General features: G+C 43.2%; 1 protein-coding gene across 2 annotated transcripts in view; it reads left to right on the top strand.

Moving 5' to 3' along the window:
* rps6ka3b (ribosomal protein S6 kinase, polypeptide 3b) overlaps positions 1–23,809 on the top strand; it is a 66,239-nt gene that overhangs the window by 12,324 nt on the left and 30,106 nt on the right. The window contains exon 2 of one of the 2 annotated variants that reach the window (XM_082546307.1): positions 3,776–3,835. In XM_082546307.1, the coding sequence (XP_082402433.1) occupies positions 3,776–3,835 (60 nt within the window). Of the gene's footprint in view, positions 1–3,775; positions 3,836–11,444; positions 11,706–23,809 lie in introns of those variants that run through there. The other variant, XM_082546308.1, reaches the window with a different exon arrangement.

Raw genomic sequence — 23,809 nt, forward strand, 5'->3', positions numbered from 1 at the left:
TTATATTGTCAAAGAACACTTTTAAAGTAACACTTTCCCAACATTATTTTGTACCTTCTTAGGCTTTCTTATTATGTAATTTGAAGCGTTAAGCAGTCGTAAGAGACCAGTAAAGGACTGTTTGTATGGATGAGATCTTTGCGGTTGTAAAAACTGCAGCAACCTGTCGACGCATCGATTCTTTTCTGTGATGTTAGCACTGAGTTGTGCAGCGCGCTCGGTGGTCAGCGCTGCTTTCTCAAGGCAAGGACTGAAACATTGGCAGGACTCTTCTGTTTGTGTCTCGAGTTTACATGTTCCCGCCATGCTTGCATTGAATTTCCATGGAAAGACATGCTTCCCATCCCGACCCAGGACACTCTTGCAAAATCAGTACTTAATCTCAAGAGTTTCACTTCCTGGATAAATGAAGATTAAAAAACAAGACAAAAACTTTGCACTCACTTTCCACAATTTGTGACTCATGTTTTTTTTCTGAGTCATAACTCAGTCAAATCTAACCACGCAGGAACAGCTCGTATTTATAGATTCATTGTGCCATTTCATTTCTGAAGTTCTTTGCAAATGAAGGTTGGGAAAATATGATTGTCATAAATCCAAAACCTGCCTGAGAGTCATCACATTCGTAGGTTTACACTTCAGGAATTGCTGAACTATAAAATTATGTAAGTTGTCTCAACTTAAAAAAATGCAAAATTGTAGCCTTAAAATAAATTAGCATCAACTTAAGAGGGGTAGATTACACAACTCTGAGTATGCAGTGCATTTAGGAAAGAAAAGTCACATGACAGCCAGAAAAAAAAGTGTAAGAAAGTAAAAGTTAAATATACTTATAAGGATAAGGATCAGGTTACGAGGACGGTTGTCTGCGCTGTTGTTTTATCAGAGCCAGATAATCATTGTTGGCTTGACAGCTCTAAGCTACTAGAGTCACACTTTAGTCACACAGAGTTAAAATAGCAAACTCCTGGCGACACAGAAAAATTGCATTGACCTTTTTTGCATTTGCTGACTGCAGTGACGACAGGGCAGCATCCTCAACCTCTGGGACACCACTTTCTATAACAAGGTGATTGCACAGGATGCAGATTGGTGAAGACTTCCAAGTAATGATGTAGGGATTTGTCGTTTTCAACAGTTTATCCCAGTTAACAAGCAGGTTGCACATAATTGCCATCTTGACCCATTCAGTCACAGACTGATACCAAACCTGACTGGTCAGCATCTTCGCAGCAACCATGATGTCATTTAAAAGAGTGAGGACCTTTACTGCCTTTACAGTGTAAAGGTTGATTCTGTGTGTTTTTAATGGTGAAAATTGACCAAAATTGAGACAAATGCAGGTGATCGTCCCCACAAAAACAAACGCTGCACACTTTTTATTCATGGTCTACAAGACTGAGCCATTCCACTGCTTCCTCTGCAGCCACCTTGTTCTCTCTTAATCCTGTTTCCTCTTTCTCTTCGTAATCCATCGCTCTCTCTCTGTCCGCTGCCTTTGCTCTCTCCTCGCCCTCCCCACCACCCTCCTCTTCACCTTTTATCCGGTTGTGCAGATTACAGGTCAGTAATTGCTCCCCGAGTTGCTCTCACCCGCAGAGTAAATAATCGTAATCGCTTTTATTGTTATTATGCTTTTTTGGTCACGCAGTAGTATCAGTGCTATCAGTGTCTGAATCACAGCTGTTGTTCGAGCAGGGAAGCAGACAGGCTGTTAATCTGCGTTACGTAATGCTAATTCAGATCTGTTGTTTTTGTTTTCCCTTTCGGCCGAGCAGATGAGGTACGGAAGCCGTCCGAGTCTGTCGGCCCTGCTGATAAATCTTACGTTCAGACCATCTGGGCCCTTCTTTTTCTTCTCTTTTGTTCCCGTATCTCATTTTAACCTGAACTCTAGTTTGATCCCAACATCACAGCGATAGAGCGGGAGGGAGGTGATGATGATGAGAGCTTTTCCACGACGGGCGATCGTGGCTCAAGAGTTGGGCGTTCGCCTTGTAATCGGAAGGTTGCCGGTTCGAGCCCCGGCTTGGACAGTCTTGGTTGTTGTGTCCTTGGGCAAGACACTTCACCCGTTACCTACTGGTGGCGGTCAGAGGGCCCGGTGGCGCCAGTGTCCGGCAGCCTCGCCTCTGTCAGTGCGCCCCAGGGTGGCTGTGGCTACAATGTAGCTTGCCATCACCAGTGTGTGAATGTGTGGATGACTGGATATGTAAAGCGCTTTGGGGTCCTTAGGGACTAGTAAAGCGCTATACAAATACAGACCAGGCCATTCACTTTTCAGAATAAAAGACGCCTACTCAGTGAGCGGCTTGCTTCACCTCTGAATGGAAAGAATTGAACGTAGGCAGCAAAAGTCCTTGATGTAAAATAATTATTAATGTCTTTATGCACCTGATTTACCTTATATCTGATTTAGAGGGGACGCGTTCTGCTTTCCTCGTTTTCTGTCGTATTTGTACTCTAAATCTTTCAAAAACTGAATCATGCAACGCTAGTCTTGTAGTATCTGAGAACAGAAATATGATCCCAGAAATGATCAGAATAGGCCCAGATTTTATACATTAAAGCCACCTGCCTCATATTGGGCGTCTCTGTGCTTCGTGCTGCCAAAGCACCTCTGACCTCGGGGGCACAGACCAGGATCCTTTGGGTCCTTTGTGTTTCCGGGTCAGGACCTTGTGGATCAGGTTTGATTGGATTGGGATTTGGGGAGTTTGGAGGTTGGGTCAGCGCCTTGGGCTCTTTGCCGTTCTTCGAGGAGCTCGTGACAGTTTTTGGGTTGTGGTGATGCCCGTTGTGCTGTGCTTGGATAGTGTTTCGTAACATCCACATAAATGTCAGGAATCAGGTTTCCCAGCAGAACGTTACAGCTCTGATAAGCTTATCATTATCATTCATCTGTCACAGGTTTCAGTGGTGAGGTGGATATTTTGCATATGTTTATAAAATATATACGCAGTGTTTTAGTTAGAAAAAAATAACTAAAATATTAAAATGCAAAAATAAAAATGTTTACAGTTAAAATTAACTGCAAATGTCTAAATAAGAAAATAAAGGAAAATGAATGTGGTGATAAATAATAAAAAAAGTATAAAATTTGAAAATAAAACAAAAAATAAAAGGAAAGGCAGAAAGTATATAGATAAATAAATAAAACTGGAATAACAATTAAAAATAGCACAAAAAATCCAAATTAACATTAAAAAAATGACAAAAAATAACATTTATAAAGTAAAATGATAATTACTTAAAAATTTAAAAAAAAAAACTTAAAAAAGAATCGGTAAAAAAAAGTTTATTCTAAAACAAATGCAGAAGTAGAATATCTGTATTTAATAAATAAAATGCTAAATAATTAGAAATAAAGAAATAAATTTAATATAAAACTGAAATAAAAAAATGAGCAAAACTACAAAATAAATTCAAATAAAATTGCAAGAAAAAAAAATAGAGAAAATTGACAGCCCTGGAAAATCAATGAAAACAATCAACGAATGTCAGCTTCCTGTTTACGTCCACCTGAAGTCCCCGGGGTCTGCAGCCCATCAAACTGGACCTTGCATGTTTCTGTACAGATAAGTGTGCCTCAGTACTCGCTGTCTCAGAGGAAGTCGAGCTGTTACCAGTTTTTCAGGTGAGCATGTCTGAGCCTGAAGAGGTGACGTCGCCTGCCAGGATCACACAGAGAGCAGCTGCTAATTAGCATGTCACTGCTGAGCTTCTGCGTGTGTGTGTGTGTTAACGCCTGACCTTTGTGTGTGTTTGATTACAGGATGCACATCATGATCCCGAGGACTCGGTGGGCGAGGACGATTCGATGTCTGTCTGCACGGTGAGTCCACCTCCTGTCCTGTGTTTCCTGCTCACATCAGAGAGGCTGCAGACTGTGTTTGGAGCTTTCTGTTAGTCTTTCCTGGCATTTCGTCAGCGTCACTGTAAACACGCCGAGCTCTCTGTTTGCACTCAAACTGCTCTGAAGGAACTCACGCGTGCAGTCATGAGTCTGACCTCCTCGTATTGACGCTTAAACAGCTCTTCTGGTCACTTTTACATCGATCTGTGTGCGACCTCGTGTGCAAAAGTTTCAGTTACATTCACACAAAGCAGAGTTTTTGATTTAGCCTCTGTTTGAGAAAACTGACGCCTACTCCTGCAGGATAATTGCTGGTATGAAAGTGAAGCAGAATGTAGCTCACTATTAAAATCATGAGTCATCTCAAAGCAGGAAGAAAAAATCCTCCCTCACATCCTTGGCACTGATCGTTATCATCATTTATTTGTGATGCTCTTCACATTTCAGGAGTTGTTTTGGGATTAGATGATATTTTCTCTTCAGGCGATTCCACCTTCTTCTTCCTGTGGCCCACTTTTATCCTCTACTCACACATGCTGACTTTCATTTGACCCTGTTTTGGAGAAAATCACTGTAAATACAGGGTATTTTGAAATGCATGTGGTCATGCACGGATTACTAAACAGGCCTAGTGGACCTGAGGGATCCGAGCTCAGTTCTAAGATACGAAATGACCACAATGAAGTACAACTGAGTCTAGAAGAGACACAAAACCAATAGAAATGCAAAATTACTGCAGAGAGAGACGCTGGGTATCACAGAAGTGTGCAACATTGAGACAATTAGAACACTGATGGGTGTAAAATGATTGAAAACCTAAAATTATTGGAAATGAAAGCAATGTTGGAAAGCAAAGAAATGTGCAAAACAAGCAAAAGAAACAACCTGAAATTGGTACGAAATGAGGAAAAAGCAGCAACCAAATAATAAAAAAGTGAAACAAAGTAATCAAAAAGACACAAAAATGACCTCAAGAGTGGAAATTGATGGAAAATCACCAGAAAAATGCATAAAATACTCACAGGAAGAAGGAAAATCACCCCTAATAGGTGTAAAACATTTGCAAAATACATGCAAAGTAGCAGAAAATGATGCAAAGCATTTGTCAGCAGACACAAAAGATCACAAACAGACCTCAAAGAGAATCACAACATCGCTGAATTAGTGCAAAATAATGAAGAACCATCCCAAAGAAAGTTTCTGTGTCCTGTTTTTCAGTGACTGCTGTCTTGTGTGAGTCCTCGAGCCTCTGAATGGCTTTTTGCACCTTTAAATGTTGGTGAGCCTTCACTTCATGCACGCAGAAGCAAATCAGCAGATATGGGACTGGTGGGGAAAAACGAGCAGTGCCCTGTAAACAAAAATAAGCACAGGTGCAGAAACATAATTCAAAGGATTAAATGTTGTGGCTGTTTTATGAAATGTGGGCTGGTTCTCATAAGCTACAAAAGCAGAACTGGCTCCTCAGACGTTTCAGGAGCCGTGTGTCCTGCACTGAGCTCACGGACCTGTCTGCGAGTGTTTGAGCAGCAGCAGGGAGGGCAGCTGCACGTATTGATTTTTTAAATGCAGAGGAGATGGCTTATGGATCGACTCTCTGGTAGGAGCTGAGCACTCATTACCTCACTGCACAGAGTCGGCAGCACTCACACAAAGACACACACGAGCTCTGCAGCAAGAAGCTGGATGTGAAAACATCACCAGCGTCACATTGTGTGAGTGTGTGTCTGCAGGTCTGTGTGTGTGAGCGTGAATATATTACATAACTGTTAATGAGTGACTTAGACTGTTCCAGTCAATGTGAAGCGAGTGTGTGAGAGTGTGTGTCAGGTTAAATCGGGGTAATGAGGCAGCTTTCTCTCTGTGTCACGTTGCTCAAAGTCTTAGAGTGTGCAAATGACACAAATTCACCGACCGCTACACATGTGAGGACCTTCACTGAGACAAGGGACGGCAAAGCAAACAAGTTCTGCAACGGTCAGACCACAGAGCTTCAGACCGAGCTGTGAGTAAGTCTGGGAGAAATGACCACACTTCTCACTTGGTTTATCACCTCAATAAGCACTTTGGTCAGTTAATGGCCTCAGTCACTGGTATCAGGTCTTACTGAATAAAACATGACGTTCTGTCAATTTTATTCACCGGTCGTCCAAATAGAGGATGAAACAGGGTGTGCGTGTAACTGAGACACTACATGAGCCAGGCTGATTGTAGGAAATAAAAAACCCTGAAACCTAAAGTTTAAAAAGAGAACTTACTAATAAAACAACTAAAACTGAAACTAAAACTTTGATATGGGACAAAAATAATGGCAGGGGGAACCAAAAGAAGCAAAAATGCAGAAAATACAAGATGCAAAATGTGAGAAATTATACAAAACGAATACAAAACGATAGAAAACAGCCAAAAAGAGGATTTCAGAATGATTAAAAAGCAACCTCAGTGATCATATAAAGACCAAAATGACCAAAGCCTGACCTAGCATGGCCAAAATGTGACAGAAAAGGACAAAAAGAAGAAAATGATCAGGAAGGGAGCGCAACAACCATGGAGGTATACTACAGAGAGGCCAAAACAGTCCCAAAGTCATGGACAGCAACCATGAAGACATGCAAAATGAATAAAAAGAGAGCTCAGTGATCATAAAAATACCAAAATGACAAAACAATGGCCCAAAACAGTCACAAAACAATATTGAGCAACTATAAAGAGGAGCAAAGTGATTAGAAAGAGATCTCAGTGATCACGAGAAACAGTCAAAGGACCACAGAGAGACACAAACAATCAAAATATGAAACAAAACGATGGGAAGCAACCATGGAGTCAACATGAACAGAAAGAGCTCAGAGATGACTAACATGTGACACAAACGATATTAAGCAACTATAAGAGAGGCAAAATTATTAGAAAGATATCTGTTCATAAATGATTAAACGCCTGCGAAGCACAAAATAATCCAACAACAGCAAAATAGTTGAAGTTAAACACACAGGAAGTGTGTTTGTGTCACTGTGGTCAGATTTCATCACAACATGTCAGGAGACGCTTTGGTGCAGATCTTTGCTGAGACTTGGTGAATCTTCGTGAGTCAGCTAACTTCCAAAGCTTGCTTTATAATTTCCATCCTGAACTCCTGAAAAGCCTCGAGGCTATCGTGAAGAGTGGGCAGGGAGCACTGAATTTAATTTCAAACATTTCAGAGACGTAAAAACCTCACATGCAGAATCACTTAAAACATGCTTCTGCTTTTTTTTAAACTCTTTAAGTTGTGCTTGCTATGTCCATTAATGGGTCGACCCGTGGTGCCAACAGCAGTCACTGATGTTTGACCACGAGCCAAAAGGAAATTCACCAGCAGCTTTGCAAAGTAGGATTTCATTTCCTCAAATATAGCAGATATTTTTGTTTATCGTTTGGCAGGAAATGAGAGGAACTGCTGTGGTTTGTTATCTAAAGTGACAGAGACTCATTGGATTGGCTTATATGTGCACTCACATGTGCAGACAACCGCCCAACTACCCCTGTGAGCCAGTAAGAGCCGATAAAAAACAGACTAAAAGGAAGCACTAAACACACACACACACACACACACACACACACACACCTCAGCTCTCATTCACGCACACACTCGCTCAGATCCTGAAACACCTCCATCACAGCGCTGTTGCATCCATTGAGTCGATAACACATACACACACTATCATGAGCTCAGGTGTGACTGCAAGAAACACACATTCAGTTGACACACTGACATCATTGTTGAGTCAGTAGCACACACACACGCCTGGTTTGCTATCTTTGTGGGGACATCCCATTGACATAATGCTTTCCTCAGCTGCTTACTCTAACCATCAAAAATGGTCCATTAGACGATCGACATCAGTGCTGGTTTTTAAATCCAGATTGAAAACACATTTTTATTCACTGGCTTTTGACTCAGTGGTTGACTGACTTGTATTTACTTGTATTTTATTGTTTTTCACTATGTTTATTATTTTATCGTATTTATTATTCTTATGGTATCTATTATGTTTCTATTGTTCAGCACTTTGGTCAGCCTTGCGTGTTTTTAAAGTGCTATATAAATAAACGATGATGATGATGATGATGATGATGATGATGAAAAATGAATGGCTAACCCTAAACCTAACTATAACATTTTGAGTCCCCCATGGGGACCTGGACTCTGGTTCCCATGAGGGCTGTTGGTCCCCACCAGTATAGTAAATGTCAGATTTTGGTCCCCATCAAGATAGTAAGAATCCATGCACACACACACACACACACACACACACACACACACACACACACACACACACACACACACACACACACTCGCTAAGGCCCCCAGTGAGGCAGAAAAGAGTTTCCAGACAGCAGAAGGAACATCGTTGCTCTCTGAGGGGCCAACTAACATCTGCTGCCATCTGCCGCTGCTGTTCAGCTGTGTGTGTGTGTGTGTGTGTGTGTGTGTGTGTGTGTGTGTGTGTGTGTGTGTGTCAGACACAGTATCATGTCTCATCAGGATGAGGTCACTTGTTCGCTGTGGGAACACCATGTTGAACACACACGTGCACCAGCTTCTTAGTTTGTGTGACCTGCTGCGCCGCGGGTTTTGTGCCTCGCTCGGTTTTGCTCTCCCAGCAGATTTCTCTGGCTGACTGCGTCGCTCTAAATGGTTTAAATGGGACTTCTTAAATATTTCATAAATGCGCAGGTGTGCTCTTGCAGAGCTGAGATTTGTTCCGTCATCCTCTGAGAATCGATTGAGGCAATGCCAAACTTATGATAGCACCTTCTCCTTCCTGTGGCCCACTTTTAAAAACAAAACATCTGCAGAGAGGTGCGATTTAACGTAAAAGTGACACAAAGCAAACTCCAAAGAAATGCTAAAATAAAGAGATGAAAACCAGCCATAAAGAAAAGAGGAGCTGATTATTAGAAAGATGCAAAATGAGTAACATAAGATGTAACTTGACAGCAAAGTGGTTGAAAATAACTATAATAACAATAATAATTATTGTGAAAAATGTAAAACAAAATATCCTAAGTCTAAATGAGTGCCTAATATGATAGAAATAATGACCACAAAAAGCATTAAGTGACCATGAGATGCAAAATGACCAAACTGTGACATAAAATTCCCAAAACAGGGATGAAGATGAGCACAAAGAACAGGAAGTGATAGCAAAAGGATACTCTCATGAAGCTGCTGAAAACAGTTTGAAAGCTTTTATGACTCAGGCTATTATAACAGGATTAATATGTTCAGGGAAAATCAGCCCATCAGTTTCCCAGAACAGCGTCCTGTTATTGATTAACCGAGCGATTGGTAGTGTTTAGTGAGCACGTGCGTCCCAGAGAGAACAGCCAGTGAAAGCTAATGTGTGATTCGTTTCAGAGGGTTAATGAGAAGAGTCCAGAGGTGGGTTTCAAAGTAGCTTGCAGATTTGTAGGATCTATGGGAAGGCTGAATGGCCTTAAACAGCGCCCCCCTGTGGATGTGTAGAGTGATGTCTGTGGATGTTTGTCCTGGTGTTTGTATGGGTGGCAAAATAAAATATGTCCGGTATCTGCGAACAGTTACCGGTAGAAACACCTTGTTGCTGATTAAATGAATGATTGCTTGATCATGATGCTGTTCATTGGGGAGCAGTGATGTTTTTTACAGGTTTCACAGGTTTTACAGGTCAGTCAGGTGCACGCGCTGCTCAACATTCATCACGATTTTGCTCCTTGTTTTTGGCTGTTTAGGTTACTGCATGACCAGAAGTCATTTTCGGAGCTGAGCTACAATTAATTTGGCCAGTATCGAGATTATCAAACACACTTTGGAGAATTTGATCGAAAAAGGCGATTCTTGTATGTAGGGGTGGGCGGTAGAAACGGTATAAATTTGGCCAACTGTAGAGATTTTGACTATACCGCTCTATCGCAATAACGCATGTTGATGGTGTCATCAAGCTGCGCCTGTTTTGGTCGAAAGCATTGCAGCGGCTGCAAACAATATCATCTGCAAATTACTGCGCTCCCTCCACTTCCCTACCATTGATTCATTAATGCTGAATTCTCTCGCAGCTGCTCTATTCCCATGTTGTTGCAGTATATTAATAACTAACCTGGTATTGTGGATGGATTATCTCAGTTGTTCTCCTGACTGAAGTTTGGTCTGTTTATAGCATCCTGCCATGTGATTGCATTTGTCCCTGACCACCAGAAACCCTCACGTTAACTTTTCTCGAGTGGAAAAAAGTTAGCATTCATCCTTCAGCTTCACTGTGCTAATGTTATGCTAACGTAGCTGTTTTGCTAGCGATCACGTAGCACATCATTATATACCAGCTAGCTTAACTACAGTAACCCTACAAACGTCACTGCTGTTTAGTTTACTGTCTTCCTTTATGTTGGAAGTGATAGCAAAGCAGTACGTTTTAATTTTTTTAATTGATCTCTCAGTCAGAACATGCTATGGCATGTTTAGGTGGAAACTAGTGAGCTAACTTCCTGCTAGCTTCTAACTCTGTTGAATTTAATAAATTCTGTTTTCATGGATGCCTGGATGTAAAGCAGCAACGCTGATCATTTCATTTATAAATGAAAGAATTTAGACAGTTTTTAACTCTCAGTGTTCGTTTGACTTTGGGACCTGAAGAAGACGGAGTTTTGGACCCAGATTACTCTGCAAGGCTCCTGACTATGGCAGCCATAATGCTCCGGCTTCATAGCTTACCAAAGTCATATTAAATTTTTTTTGACAGATTTCTGTGCGCTGTGTACCACATAAAATCGGTTCGAGGTCAGTAAGCACAACCAGAATTCATACATAAGGCACACTGTTGATTTTTGAGAAAATTAAAGGATTTTAAGTGTGCCTTATAGTGTGTAAAATACGTTATACAGAAGAAAAGAATATATCGTGATATATATCGTTACCGCACATGCTTCAAATTATACCGCGATATGGATTTTAAGCCATATCGCCCAGCCCTACTTGTATGTTATTTAATTGATTTGTAATAAATGAGTAACTGAGCTTTGCTCCCCACCTCCTGCCTGTCTTGAATGTTTCCCTCCATCAGCTCTTGCACCTTGCTTTCCCATTTCTCTTACACCGTCGGGTTGCAGTGCACGGTGCATATTGATGGATTATGGTGTCTTAAGGGGTTTCAAAGCCAGTGGCCGGTGGCCAAGAGTGCAAAGCTGTCTGGAATCTCAGAGGGGTGTCTGTCCGACTCGTTGGTTACTCAGTCTGTTCTCTCGATAACCAGCCTTTCCAACTTTTCTGCACCGTACAGGAGAGTAGACAGGATGGAGCTGGATGGAGGTGTAATTTTATTAGGTTAATGTCTAAACCACTACACTATTGATCCCTATATTTGAGGTCGTTATAATGCCACAACACTGTAGGAAATCACAGGCTTTTATATGCACTTGCATGAATGGGAAATCTGTGAAGGCTAGATGATGAGGTCATTATTTAAATGTGCAGCAGCTGTGTTGCTGCTCTGCTACATGTGCTGCAGACAGCTTTGTAAACAGGAGTCACAGCTGCTGTGACGACACTGTTTCGAACGGAAGACAAGTGTCTATTTCTCAGTTGTAATGTTTTGGGAAAAGAAAGATGAAATCTAAGTGAATAGAGAGGATATTATGGTATGAGCTGTATGTGTCTGGTTCTAGTTTGAAGCCTTAAAAGTCATTAAGAATCTGCCTGAGCTGCAGACGAGGGTGTTTGAGCACGTCTGAGTCGTCTTTTCAACTTCAGCTCAGTGGGCGAGGATGAGATGAACATCTGGAGGAAGTGCTGGTTTTCTGGTTGGCATGAATCACATCAAAAGCAAGAAATCAGGTAGGCTTCTAGTAAACTGCCTGCTCATAGTCATAGTTTTATAGAAGAGATTTGCATAAATTAATGTCAAAACACACGTTATTTTTAGGTCACCTTCCCTGTTACTGTCCAGAAATGAGGCAACATTGGTTACGCAGGTAACCGACATGACGAGCTGTGGACTGTGAAGCGTCATTGTAGCCACTGACAGGAAGTCTGATGGTCTTTCTGAGCGGCGGTTTTACATGTAAAAATGGTTAAAATAAGCGTGTACAGCTGCTGTGAAAGAGGTTCATTATGAAATCAAGAAGGCTTCTGTGGCGTCGTTCGTGTCACTACTTCATCATCAGAGACACTTAGAAATAAATCAGCTCGGTCGTCATGGTAACCAAAAAGGACAGCTTCCAAACAACACAATGGCAGACGTTCATCTGCCATCTTTTGTGTACAGTCTCTGCATTGTTACGTGCAGGTTAATGCGGTCTGAAGTTGCCGCTGAACGCTCAGGTGCTGCAGCTAACGAATCCCGACATAACATGTGGAGCTTTATTTCCTCTTTCCGACCCGTTTCTCCTGACGGATCGCCGGAGGAGGAGTGAATTATTCATTATTCCCTGAGAACGAGGTCTTTACCACAAGTGTAAAAAATGTGATGAATCTCCTTATTAGAGAAGTCATGTTTCAGATTCTATAAATCATCCTCAGTGGTGTGTGTGTGTGTGTGTGTGTGTGTGTGTGTGTGTGTGTGTGCGCGTGTGTGTTGACTGTGTACGAAGCGCTCATGGCAGATGGTGTTTAATCTTCTCTGGCCATCTGGACTGACTTTCTCTGGCGTCTTTTAAACGCCCACACACACACACACACACACACACACACACACACACACACACACACAAACACAAGGCATTTTACTGAGGGCGCTCAGGTGTTTGTGTGTCCATGTGTTGTGTGTATGAGACAACATTCTTTGGAAACAGCTCATCCAATTACAATTTAGACGGTCACAACCTTCAGACCTGCAACAAAAACAACAGACACTGTGTTTTTGAGTGTGTATGTGTGTGTCTCTGTGTCTGTGTGTGTGTGTGTATTGTCTAGACTGGAAAGTTGTCCTCAGATTTGGGACTGTTTGTTCTTCTTCTCTGAAATCTATTTATGTGTTTGGGTTCAGCACTTAGAGGCTATTTGTTCTCATCTGTGGTCATCACTGTGAGTGTGCATGCATTTGGGAGGGAGGCAGGAAGTGTGTGTGTGTGTGTGTGTGTGTGTGTGTGTGTGTGTGTTGCGGGTCTGAACACCTAAAATGGAAACCTCTGCCCCTCCCACGCTGGCTAAAGTGGATATTGATGGATACAGAAAGCGCGAGAGAGAGAGGAGATATTGATTGATAGGAAGAGTTATAAAGCGAGGGAGGAAACGTGTGTGTGTGTGTGTGTGTGTGTGTGTGTGTGTGTTGTGTGTGTGTGTGTGTGTGTGTGTGTGTGTGTGTGTGTATATTAAAGTGAAGAGGTGGATAATAAGGAAGAAGAGGGGAAGCTTTTTCTCTCTGTTTAGTTTCTGTCGGGATCACTCTGTGAATTCCTTTGTGGTAATAGGCAGGGTCACTCGTGTGTGTGTGTGCGTGTGTGTCTGTGTGTGTGTGTGTGTGTGTGTGTGTTTTGTGAACGAGGCATTGTGGGTCTAGCCATTGTGAGGTCACAGGGTGGTGATGTAATCTGTGCAACGCGGCGCCGCTTTTCCTGAGCGCAGTGGTTACTCGCTCTCTCCAGGAACAGATTTATCACACTCAAACAAACCACACACACGCGCGCACACACACACAAAACCTGGCCTTGTGACCTTTGACCTTCACTCTCTGTCAACCTAGCAGTGTATCAATGACTCTACATGCTTTGACCTTGCTATTTATTTTATAAGTGAGGAAAACAGCCTGTAGGGTCGATCATTACCTGTTAAACTATCAGTTATTGTTTTGATTCATTTGTTTAGCTCCTCCCCCCTGAACACTGCCACACCTGTGTCTGATTGCTGGTTGTTTTTATGGACGGGTTCTTCAAAGTAGCAAATGAAACACATTAGAAACGTGTAAGTTTAATTTCACAGTTATTGTGAAGCAGAATCCGCCCCGAGCATCGTTTCCTTCAGGAAACAGTTTCCGTTTTGCTTGATTGTTTTTCATTTTCTTCCTTTAGAAATTCAGTGGACACAAAAATAGGACAGCAGATTGCCGCGATGACGGGCCGATAAGTCTGCGTGCTGATTGCTTTCTTTAATTTAAAATCAGCTTCCTGTTGTTGTTGTTGTTGTTGTCGGTGATGAGTGGCGACGCAGCACACGCAGTGATGAAAGGGCCTGCAGCCAGTTATTGTTCAGTCTGCAGGTTCCTGATTAGACGCTTTATCTGTGAGAGGTAATTTCACCCAGAAAACCTCAGGTTATAACGTCGTACAACGAGCAGTGTTGGGATTCTCACTCGTGGAAACAGCTCATAATGTTGTATATTTATTATATTTCACTCGTGCTTTGGATGTAAAACAAAGCTAATATTAGTGACAATGTTTAAGCAAAATATCGACTAAAATAAGTAAAAAACAAATATTTTTTAAGACAAAAGCTAAAAAACCTCCCATCTGTGATCATTTAACCACGTAAAAAAGGTCTCTGTGGCTCATGCGGAAATATCTGAGGGGGATTTGGATGATGAGCGAGGAAGAGGAGGTTGTTTTTATTCATTTATTGTTTTATTAATATTACTGAGGAGGAGAGGAGGAGGTGGACGAGAGGAAGATGCTCTCAGATGTCTGACTGACCCTAGCTGGAATTTGACACAGAGACTCAAAGCTACCCGCCTCCTCCTCTTCCTCCCCCTCTGAGCCTTCATCATCATCATCCTCTTCCTGTGGAATTTCATGTCACACACTTCCTGCTCTCAGAATCACAAATGCCGTCTGCTTTTCTTTCCTTTCCTTGTTATGTTTTATTTTAAACAAACTCCTCTTCTGCTTGTCCTTTCTCTCTTATTTCCTTTCCTCGTGTCCTCTCTTCTGTCATGTCCTTTCCTTGCTTCCTTTTCTTACTGCTCCTTTCCAGTCAGTTTTTCTTGTTTCATCATCTCTTTATCGTTCCTTTGTCCTCTTCACCTTTATAGGTACTTTCCTTTTTTATCTCCTCGTTAATTTCACCTCATCATTTCTCATTTCCTCTCCTCTTTCCTTTTTAATTTCTCTCCTGTCTCGTCTTTTATTTCATTTTTTCTTTGTCTTTTCTTAATCTCTTCTATTTCCTTTTCTTATATCCTTGGCTCTGGTCTGTTTCCTTTCCTCACTTCCTCTTTTATTCCTGTTCTTGTCCTCCTGGCCTCTCCTGTCATTTGCCCTCCTTTCCTCTGTTTCCTTCCCTCCTTTCCTTTCTAATATTTTGGACTCTGCAGAGGTTTCCAGCTTCATCATTTTAGATGTATTCAGACGATGCGTTCAGTGACCTGTGGGAAATCACACTGTAATACAAACAGTATTTATCACATGACGCTGCAGACAGACGCAGACTCTGAGGGCGCTGATGTAAAGTTTGTTGGGGCGGGGTGCTCCAAGGACAGATGTGTGCCTTCCTGTGCAGATGTTACCAGGGAAACAATGACAGGACATGCTTTAATCACCAGGACGAACAGCTGGAGGGCCTTCCTCTGTCTGTGTGTGTGTGTGAGAGAGAGAGAGGGAGTGTGTGTGTGTGTCCATCAGTGCTGTGTGCTGTAACAAGTTTGTCCAGTTAGTGAGTTTGAGCGGCAGCGTGGTGACAGGAGACAAGCGGGATGAAGACACTTTTATTTAACGTTAGAAGCAGGCAGTACCAGGTACACACACACACACATACACCATGCAGACACACAGACTGTTGGTACAGATTGTCGTTAGCTGGCTGTCTGCGTTTGTTACATTTCTCGTGATTCACCGTGTCTTTGGTGTCCTCGTAGTCTCGGTGTGTTTGCATTGCTTTTGAAGTCTCTGTGTGTGTGTGTGTGTGTGTGTGTGTGTGTGTGTGTGTGTCAGGTTTAGTGCGGGGTTGTGAGCAAACGTGCAGCTTTGCTTTGACAGCAGAAAAGCATATTCTCGCTGTAACGAAGCGTCAGCTATTTCTGCCGTTTCCTTTCATGACTCATCTTAACTCTGCATATTTTGACTTAAAGTTCGAGTAAAGTTATTCAGACATGAGCGATGTGCTCTCGGCAGATGTGGCTCAGGAGGTGGAGATCCGCCGTTTGATCCCGGCTCCTCGAGGCTGCAGCTTAAAGCGCATAAAATAAAAGTGAACGGGTGAATGCAAACCCCAGCGGGTCAGTAACACAATGCTAAGCTTTTGTGATGCTCTTTAGGTTTTCCTCTGTTGGCTGAATATGTCAGCCTCAGAGCCTGAACAATGCTGGACTGTGCGGCCGGCCGCACCAACAATGAGCGATTTAGTGGTGTGTAATTAGCGACCAGACGTGGATGGATGTGAGCCGAACAGCTGAAACTGAGTCGTAACACTTGCCGGCTGCTTTGATTGATTATTGATGAGTATTTATCTCTGACTGCAGGATTTATGTGAGCGATGAGGCTCTCACATGGAAGGAAAAAGTAATTCACCAGTGTTTGCTGTACTGCAGTGTGTGTGTGTGTGTGTTTGTTGGCATCAGATGAAGCGCTTTGATTTCCTCTAATGAGAGGGGAGAGCGACCGAATGAAAGGAGGACGGACGAGTGCACAGACAGTGGGTCTGCTGTCCAACAGATCACAGCGAGGTGTGTGTGTGTCGTATGGACATATCACCATGGTAACATGGTTGGCATGGCGACAAAGTTTTCTGTCTGCGAGCTGTCCCCCTTCCTTTGTCCACATCTCTCTCTCTGCGTCCATCCCACTGTCACTCAGTGTCTCTCGCCCCGTGTTGACGAGCTTCGTTAATTAGGGTTTCGTCTGATTGATTTTTGTTTAGCGAGCGGTCAGAATTTATAGGCAAATGGATCAATATGTGTCAGATAGTCAGTCATACCACAGTTGAAAACTTTTCTTTCTTCTAAATTTTTACATTTTTTGTTTGTTTTTTGTTTTTTAAGTTTAGTTTTAGTGTTTCATCCCCGTGTTTTTAAGAGGAGATGACAGAAGGAAAAAACACGGAAAACTTGTGACAATGACTGAAGACGACGTGCGCTGGCAGCGTAGGAAACAGCGATGTATTTACAAAAACATAATTAAGTTAAAAGAGTGCGCATTTATCGGCTGTTTGCGCGGCTGACGGCGTGCGTGGAGGACAGGAGGAAGTCGCAGGGCCTGTCGGAGACAGGAGGCTGCAGGAAGGTCAGAGCTTTTACACGAGCTCCGCTTATCCAGATAATCACCCTCCAATCAGCTCCTGCAGGACAAAGCTTACCACAGCCAAAACAAAACAGAGACACCCAGTGCCTGACCGGCCGGACTTTTTTAAATGTAACTCATTATAACGCCAGAAGCCATTAAACGCTATCAACAGTGGAAAGATGTTTGTCCATTTGAGTCTTGTATGTGTGTGACGACCTGTTTTCTGTGACTTCAGGCACCTGTACCGGCACATTGTGACCACTGAGTCTTTGATGAGTAATGTCTAGAAAGGCTGTGGTGCACGTGTGAAAACAGCACCTCGGGACGCGTGGTGGACTTTTCTCTTTCATTACCTTTCACTTTACAAAGGATATTGTGACTGATGAGCCCGTGAGGAGAGTTGCTGTGCTCTACATCATCTCAGCCTCCAGAATCACGTCCTCCCAGCCGCCTCTCTCTCCGCGTGCTTCTCGGTAGATCAGTTACCAACAGAATGAAAATCTGAGCCCGAGCGCGTCTGATGTGCGGAGCCGTGATTGAGGATCTTGTCTTGCCAGCTCTTGAATTAATGATGATGTCCTCCCTCAGCTCCTCCTCATCTATTCTTAATGCTCTCGCTCTACTATAGAGTTCGGCCTCTGCTGCAGATCATATCCGCCTCTCTCCTCCATCTTTTACCCTCCCTCTCTCATTTCTTACTCCTGTCTTTTTCTTTTTTCTTTTTTTTGATTGCCGTCTCGCAGATTAAGCATTTATGTTTCTTTTTTTTCTCTTGTTGCTTTCTGCTTTCAGATTTGTCCCTTTTCACCCACACTACCACCATAAAATAAGATAAATTCTTGGTGAAATGAAAAGTACATTGGATACAGTGGAATACAGTATTTCTTTCTTTAGCAAAGGCAAAAATTCAAGAGAATTTAAGTTTATAAGCTCTAATCGCTCATTTCTAAATGTTAAATTCCGAGTTATTTATGGAGATTACACTAAAATAACAGTATTATACTGTAAAGCTCATATTGTGTACAGCACACCATCGTCATAGGGTTACAAGTTTACAGTAAGGGTTGAATTCTGAGCTCTTCTGAATTCTTCACGTTCACAAAAGCAGTTTGAGGTGATTTCAGCTTTGTAACGTGCTCAGGTGGGCTGTGGTGTTTAAACATTACTGCCAAGAAAATATCCCGACGCATTACACCAGCAGCAGCAGCCTGAACCACCGATACCTCAGTTTCCTGTTCTTAGGTGACAGGAGTGGCCTGATGTGGTCTTCTGCTGCTGTAGCTCATCTTTTTCAAAGTTGGATGTGTGCTCTGTTCAGAGACGCTCTTCTGCACGCTTTGGTTGTAATGGGTGGATATTTCAGTTACAGTCAGACCTTCCTGTCAGCTCGAAGCAGCTCGCCCAATCTCCTCTGACCTCTGACACGCTCGGTTTGAACTTTATTGTTCCAGTGATCAGTGCTCATAATGAGGTCAGTGTGTGTGTGTGCTTCAGATGGGTTTTCCCCTTGTGGCTCCTCAGTGGGAGTGTCTGTCCTTATATGGTAAGGACAGTCAAAGCTTCTTTTTTCTAGGGACAGCCAATCAGAAGAAAGGTTTACTTCAGACACGAACAGGTTGGATAGGATGGACTGAAGTTCTGCAAAGTATAAGATAAACAAGGATTATTTTGAGCTCTAATTCATGCAAAGCTACTCTAATGCAATAGAATAACAGGCCCCCTTTAAACAGAAAAACATTGATGGTCCAAGTCATTACATGACAGCAGATCATCTGCAGTTGGTCACTCCCAACAGGTTAGAGTCATTTTAATGTTTTGGTCCTTGAACTCTGTTAATAAACTGGCTTCATGATTAAACGCACAGATTCAAACTTTAATAGAAAGCGTCGTCCTGCTGTCCCTCTGAGTCCCACACCGTGGCGTCCTGCTGTCCCTCTGAGTCCCACACCGTGGCATCCTGCTCTGGGTTTTCTGTTTCTGTAGGTGGAGCTCTTTTCTTTCAGATCTCCTGCGGGTGGCTGTCGCTGTCCTCGTGCAGCCGTCCCCAAACTTACTGCAAAGCTCATAAAGTCTCATATTCAGCTCTCGCGCAGGCAGAGCTTTAAAAGGCAGCGTTTGATTGCATTAAACGTTTCTGCTTTTCTGCTGAACCCGCGCTTTGATCTCTTTGACAGGTGCCTCTCAGATCTGAGCCTCTGTGTGTCCGTGTGTGTCACTCGATGCAAGGCCGACGGAAATGCACTTGATGCCTCTAACCTGACAAATCCCAAATGTGTGTGTGCGCGGTGGACATCCGGCCTGTTAATTTGATTGCGTAACGGGCTTAGAGGGCACAGATTGTCTGGAATGGAATCCCGCTCGCTCAATCCATGATAGCTGCTGCCATGGAGAGAGGCTTTACACACACACACACACACACACACACACACACACACACACACACATACGTCTACTTTGACATTTGAGGCGTTTAGCTGATGCTTTTACCCACTGCTACTCACGCTGAGAGCAACAGTGGAAAAAGCTTTAGTTCAACAGGAATTTAAAGCAGCTTCACACACACACACACACACACACACACACACACACACAAACACAAGGAATACATAACAACAGCCTGGTTGGCATTATTACTCGAGTCCCACTTGCATCTATTTTTATTAGCGCAGTTAATAAGGGATATGCATGTGACGCTGGAAATGTTTCCTCTCATTTCCTCTTGCTGTCTGACACTCGCTATCCGCCGTTAAAGTAAACTCAGACACAGCCAAGATTTCCAGCTCCTTTTCCAGGCCAAACTCTGCAGTGCATGTAAATAAAAAGTTGACAAAAGGCGCCTAAAATAACCCGCGTGCTTGTGAAACTGAGAAACGGGGACCTACTAATAGAAGTTAAGGTAAAACATTGTTGACATATATGAAGTTTTTCCCATTAAATCAGCTAAAGCTGGGAAATGTTTCCCCGACCCCATCAGAATGGTTCATTTCCTCTGCAGTAGCTTTGATTTATCGGATCCACAGAGGATGCCATCGCCCACGTCCTACACACCACTCTCAGCCACGTGGACAAGAAACAGGGTAACTATGTGAGAATGCTGTTTGTTGATTACAGTTCAGCGTTTAACACAATAGTGCCCTGCAGACTGTTCACAAAGCTGAGGGATCTGGGACTTAACAGCCGTCTGTGTGCATGGGTGTTGGACTTCCTCACTGGCAGAACTCAGGTGGTGAGGGTGGGCAGGTGCTTCTCCAACAGCATCACCATCAACACAGGAGCACCTCAGGGATGTGTCCTCTCGCCACTGCTCTACTCCCTCTACACTTCAGACTGTGTGGTCACCCATGGCTCCAACACCATTGTGAAGTTTGCTGACGACACAGTGGTGTTGGGTGCCATCTCCAACAACGATGAGGCGGCCTACATGGATGAAGTGAAGAATCTGGCATCGTGGTGCCAGGACAACCACCTCCAGCTGAACGTCAGCAAGACCAAGGAGCTGGTGGTGGACTTCAGAAGGGGTCAGCACAGAGACTACAAGCCCATTATCATCAATGGAGCTCCAGTGGAGAGGGTGCAGTCCTTCAAGTATCTTGGTGTCCACATCTCCTCAGACCTGACATGGGCTGCCCACATTCAGGTCCAGACCAAAAAGGCTAGGCAGCGCCTGTATCACCTACGACAACTGAGGAAGTTCAGGGTCTCTCCAAAGATCCTCAGGATTTTCTATACAGGCGCTGTGGAGAGCATCCTCACACAGAACATGACATCGTGGTTTGGGAACAGCTGTGTGAAGGACCAAAAAGCTCTCCAGAGAGTGATCCGTACAGCAGAACGCTGCTGCAGGATTGCTCTCCCCCCGCTTCAGGACACCTACACCAGGAGATGCCGGACTAGAGCAGCGCAGATACTGAAGGACCCGTCCCATCCTGGCAACAAACTGTTCCAACTTCTGCAATCTGGTAGAAGGTTCCGCATCTTCCGGGCAAGGACAGAGAGACTCAAGAGGAGCTTCTATCCCCAAGCCATCCGTGCCCTAAACACACACACCCGCCCTCTCACATCATCTATAATTGACTGAGACAGGACTCTTCCAGACACTAAACCAAGGCACAATGTACATTTCAAATTCCTTTAATTTTAAATATGTTTATATTGTCTATCCTGCAAAATAGTCAGATATCTATTCATATTAATGTACAGAATTCACCTGCTTGCTGCTACTACTGCACATTCACCCAGTGTATATACTATATGTATGTATATATATATATATATATATATATATATATGATGTTCTTCCTCTACCCCCCCCCAATTTTTGCACATGTCGAGGCTACATTTCACTGTGTGTTATACTTGTATAACTATGCATGTGACAAATAAAGAACCTTGAACCTTGAACCTTGAAGCAGTGCAACCTTCATACTATTATGAATGAAGTTTCAGGCCCTTGAACTGCACAGGCTGATCAAAATTGTGCAATTTTTATCTTTTCATAACTTGTTAAGTAAGTAAATAAGCAGGTGAAATTTTCAGAGCTGAGAAACTGCAACCAAAGCTGCTCAAAGTGGCGCCGTCGAAAGCAAAAATCTGTTTTTGTTCAGCACAATTTCTTTAAATGTCATCAGCTTTGAGTATCGGTGTCGTGGGAAAACTGAACCAGTTTCACGTCTGTGACAAAAATGTGTCTGGCTGATCGTTCGTGTGATCAGTCATGTGAAATTGTGCAAAAGCCTCATTCAGTTATTTCTTAAACAGACAGAGCCGAAACTTTCAAATGTGCATTGCATCCCCGCTTTCCTTCCTTCCCGCCGCTTGGGTCTGATCATCGGGGAGTTTTGTGTTTGTGAGTCATTATTTTGACACAGGCTACAATTGTTAGACGAGCTTATGTATATATTTAGCCTACCACTGGTGAAAACTTTTATTTTTGTGATTAAAAATGGCTTAAAAGACTTCTGACATGATGCTATTCACCTTCAGAAGTTCAGGCTCAATCATTCACCCCTCTCTCCCCAGCCTGTGATTTTTTTAACGCGATTTATTTAGTTTCTGATCTTTCTGAACATTTTTCCCAAGTTTAAAGCTCAAATCAGTGCGTTGGATACATCACAACAACTTATAGCCTGAAGCGGGTGGAGACCAGGGGAAAAGTGCACATGTAGACATTGTTATTGCCTCTCTGATCATTTCAGCATCACCTGCAGTTTAAAGGAGTGCTCATCATTTGCTCCACCACTATTTTAAAGCTTTTGTAACACAGATTTACAATATAAAAGACAAATCTACTATAGTGAAGCACTAAAGAGATTGCACCGGTTTTTGTTTAGTCATCCTTGGACAGAAGTATCTGACTATTTAGCTCCATCTGCTCATGTCTGCTGTTGGTGCTGGGCACATAGTGTTTGGTTGGTGTATCCGAACTTCCTGCTGCTGCTACACGTTTATTAGTTCATGCATCCTGTTGACAGAGTGTTAGTATTGATGCAGGTACTCTTTAGCTTTCAGCCCAGTCTGCTTTGAGTTTTGCCTCACTGGTTTCTGTCTGTGCGGAAACGAGCGCACGGGCCTGAGAGGTGACAACAGGTGGAGGTAATCGAAGAAATGTCACCCGTCCTTTCAGGGGGTGACGCTCGCATTGTGCACATTGTGTCTGCGCGAGTGGGGGCGGGGTGTTTGCGACAGGTGGAGGATGTTTGGTGGGAAGCGTCCACATTGTGTCTGTGCTGGAGCTGAACCGGGTTGGCTGTGGGTTTTGTGGATGTTTGATTTGCGTCACTGTCGCCTCTGCGTCAGCTCCTGACTTTATGCATGCACGTCTGTGTCACAGTGTGGTTGTTGCATGAGCAAGAGGCGGACCACACGACTAAATACAAGATATTTTTAAAATATGTTTGAGCAGTAATATTTGTGACACACAGAACTTTAGAAAACTCCTAAAATGTGAATACTTTCTATATTTTTCACACGTCGCCCTCCTTTCAAAGCAGGGGTGACTGTGGCTCAGGAGCCCGAGTGAGTCGACTCTGAAGGTCGGGGTCTCAGTTCTTCTAGTCTAGGGCAAGATACCCCGAGTTGACCTCAGTGCGTCCATCAGCTTGTGTGTGACTGTTGCATAGAAAAGGACGTGCTTGTATCGGTGTGCTGTCTGCATCAGCTGTTCCACTTTAGGTTTGTCTGCGCCGCTTCTACTTCTCGATCCTGTAAGTCGCATTCTGACCACCGACGAGCACTTTGTGCATTTGCACCTGATTTTATCTGGATTATTATAATTCTGACTTGAATCGCCATGAAGCCTGCATCATTGCGTCTTGTTGTTTACCTTCAGCACTGGTGTGCCGATTGAATCTGTGCACAAATGAACAGAGTTGTGAAAATGAGGAAAATGTGCATATTGGCACTGGCTGAATACGAGCTATTGTATCAGCACAATAAAGACACTAGATACTGTAGGTTTACAGCCTAATACAGTCATACACAGATCGCAACTGGAATGAAATCAGTCTCTACTGATATGAACTGGGTAATGTGTTAGGAATGAAAGGACGCCACATTGTTTGATGGAAATGAAAGCGATCAGCCTACAGAGGGCTGAATTCAAAGTGAAAACATTTAGGTTTGTCCACTTTGCTGTAATTTCATCCTCCTGGAGCGTTATTGTGCACCAGGAGGAACCCAGGACCCACTGCACCAGACCAGTGGGACAGAGGATCCAAGGAGGCTCCAAAGTGCCGATGCCTGGCCTGTAGAAGTCTGTGCGGCCCTCTGTGTATGTGCCTCACCGGATCATTA

Source organism: Aulonocara stuartgranti (genome assembly GCF_965226115.1).
Source record: "Aulonocara stuartgranti genome assembly, chromosome: 9".
Taxonomy (NCBI): Eukaryota; Metazoa; Chordata; class Actinopteri; order Cichliformes; family Cichlidae; genus Aulonocara; species Aulonocara stuartgranti.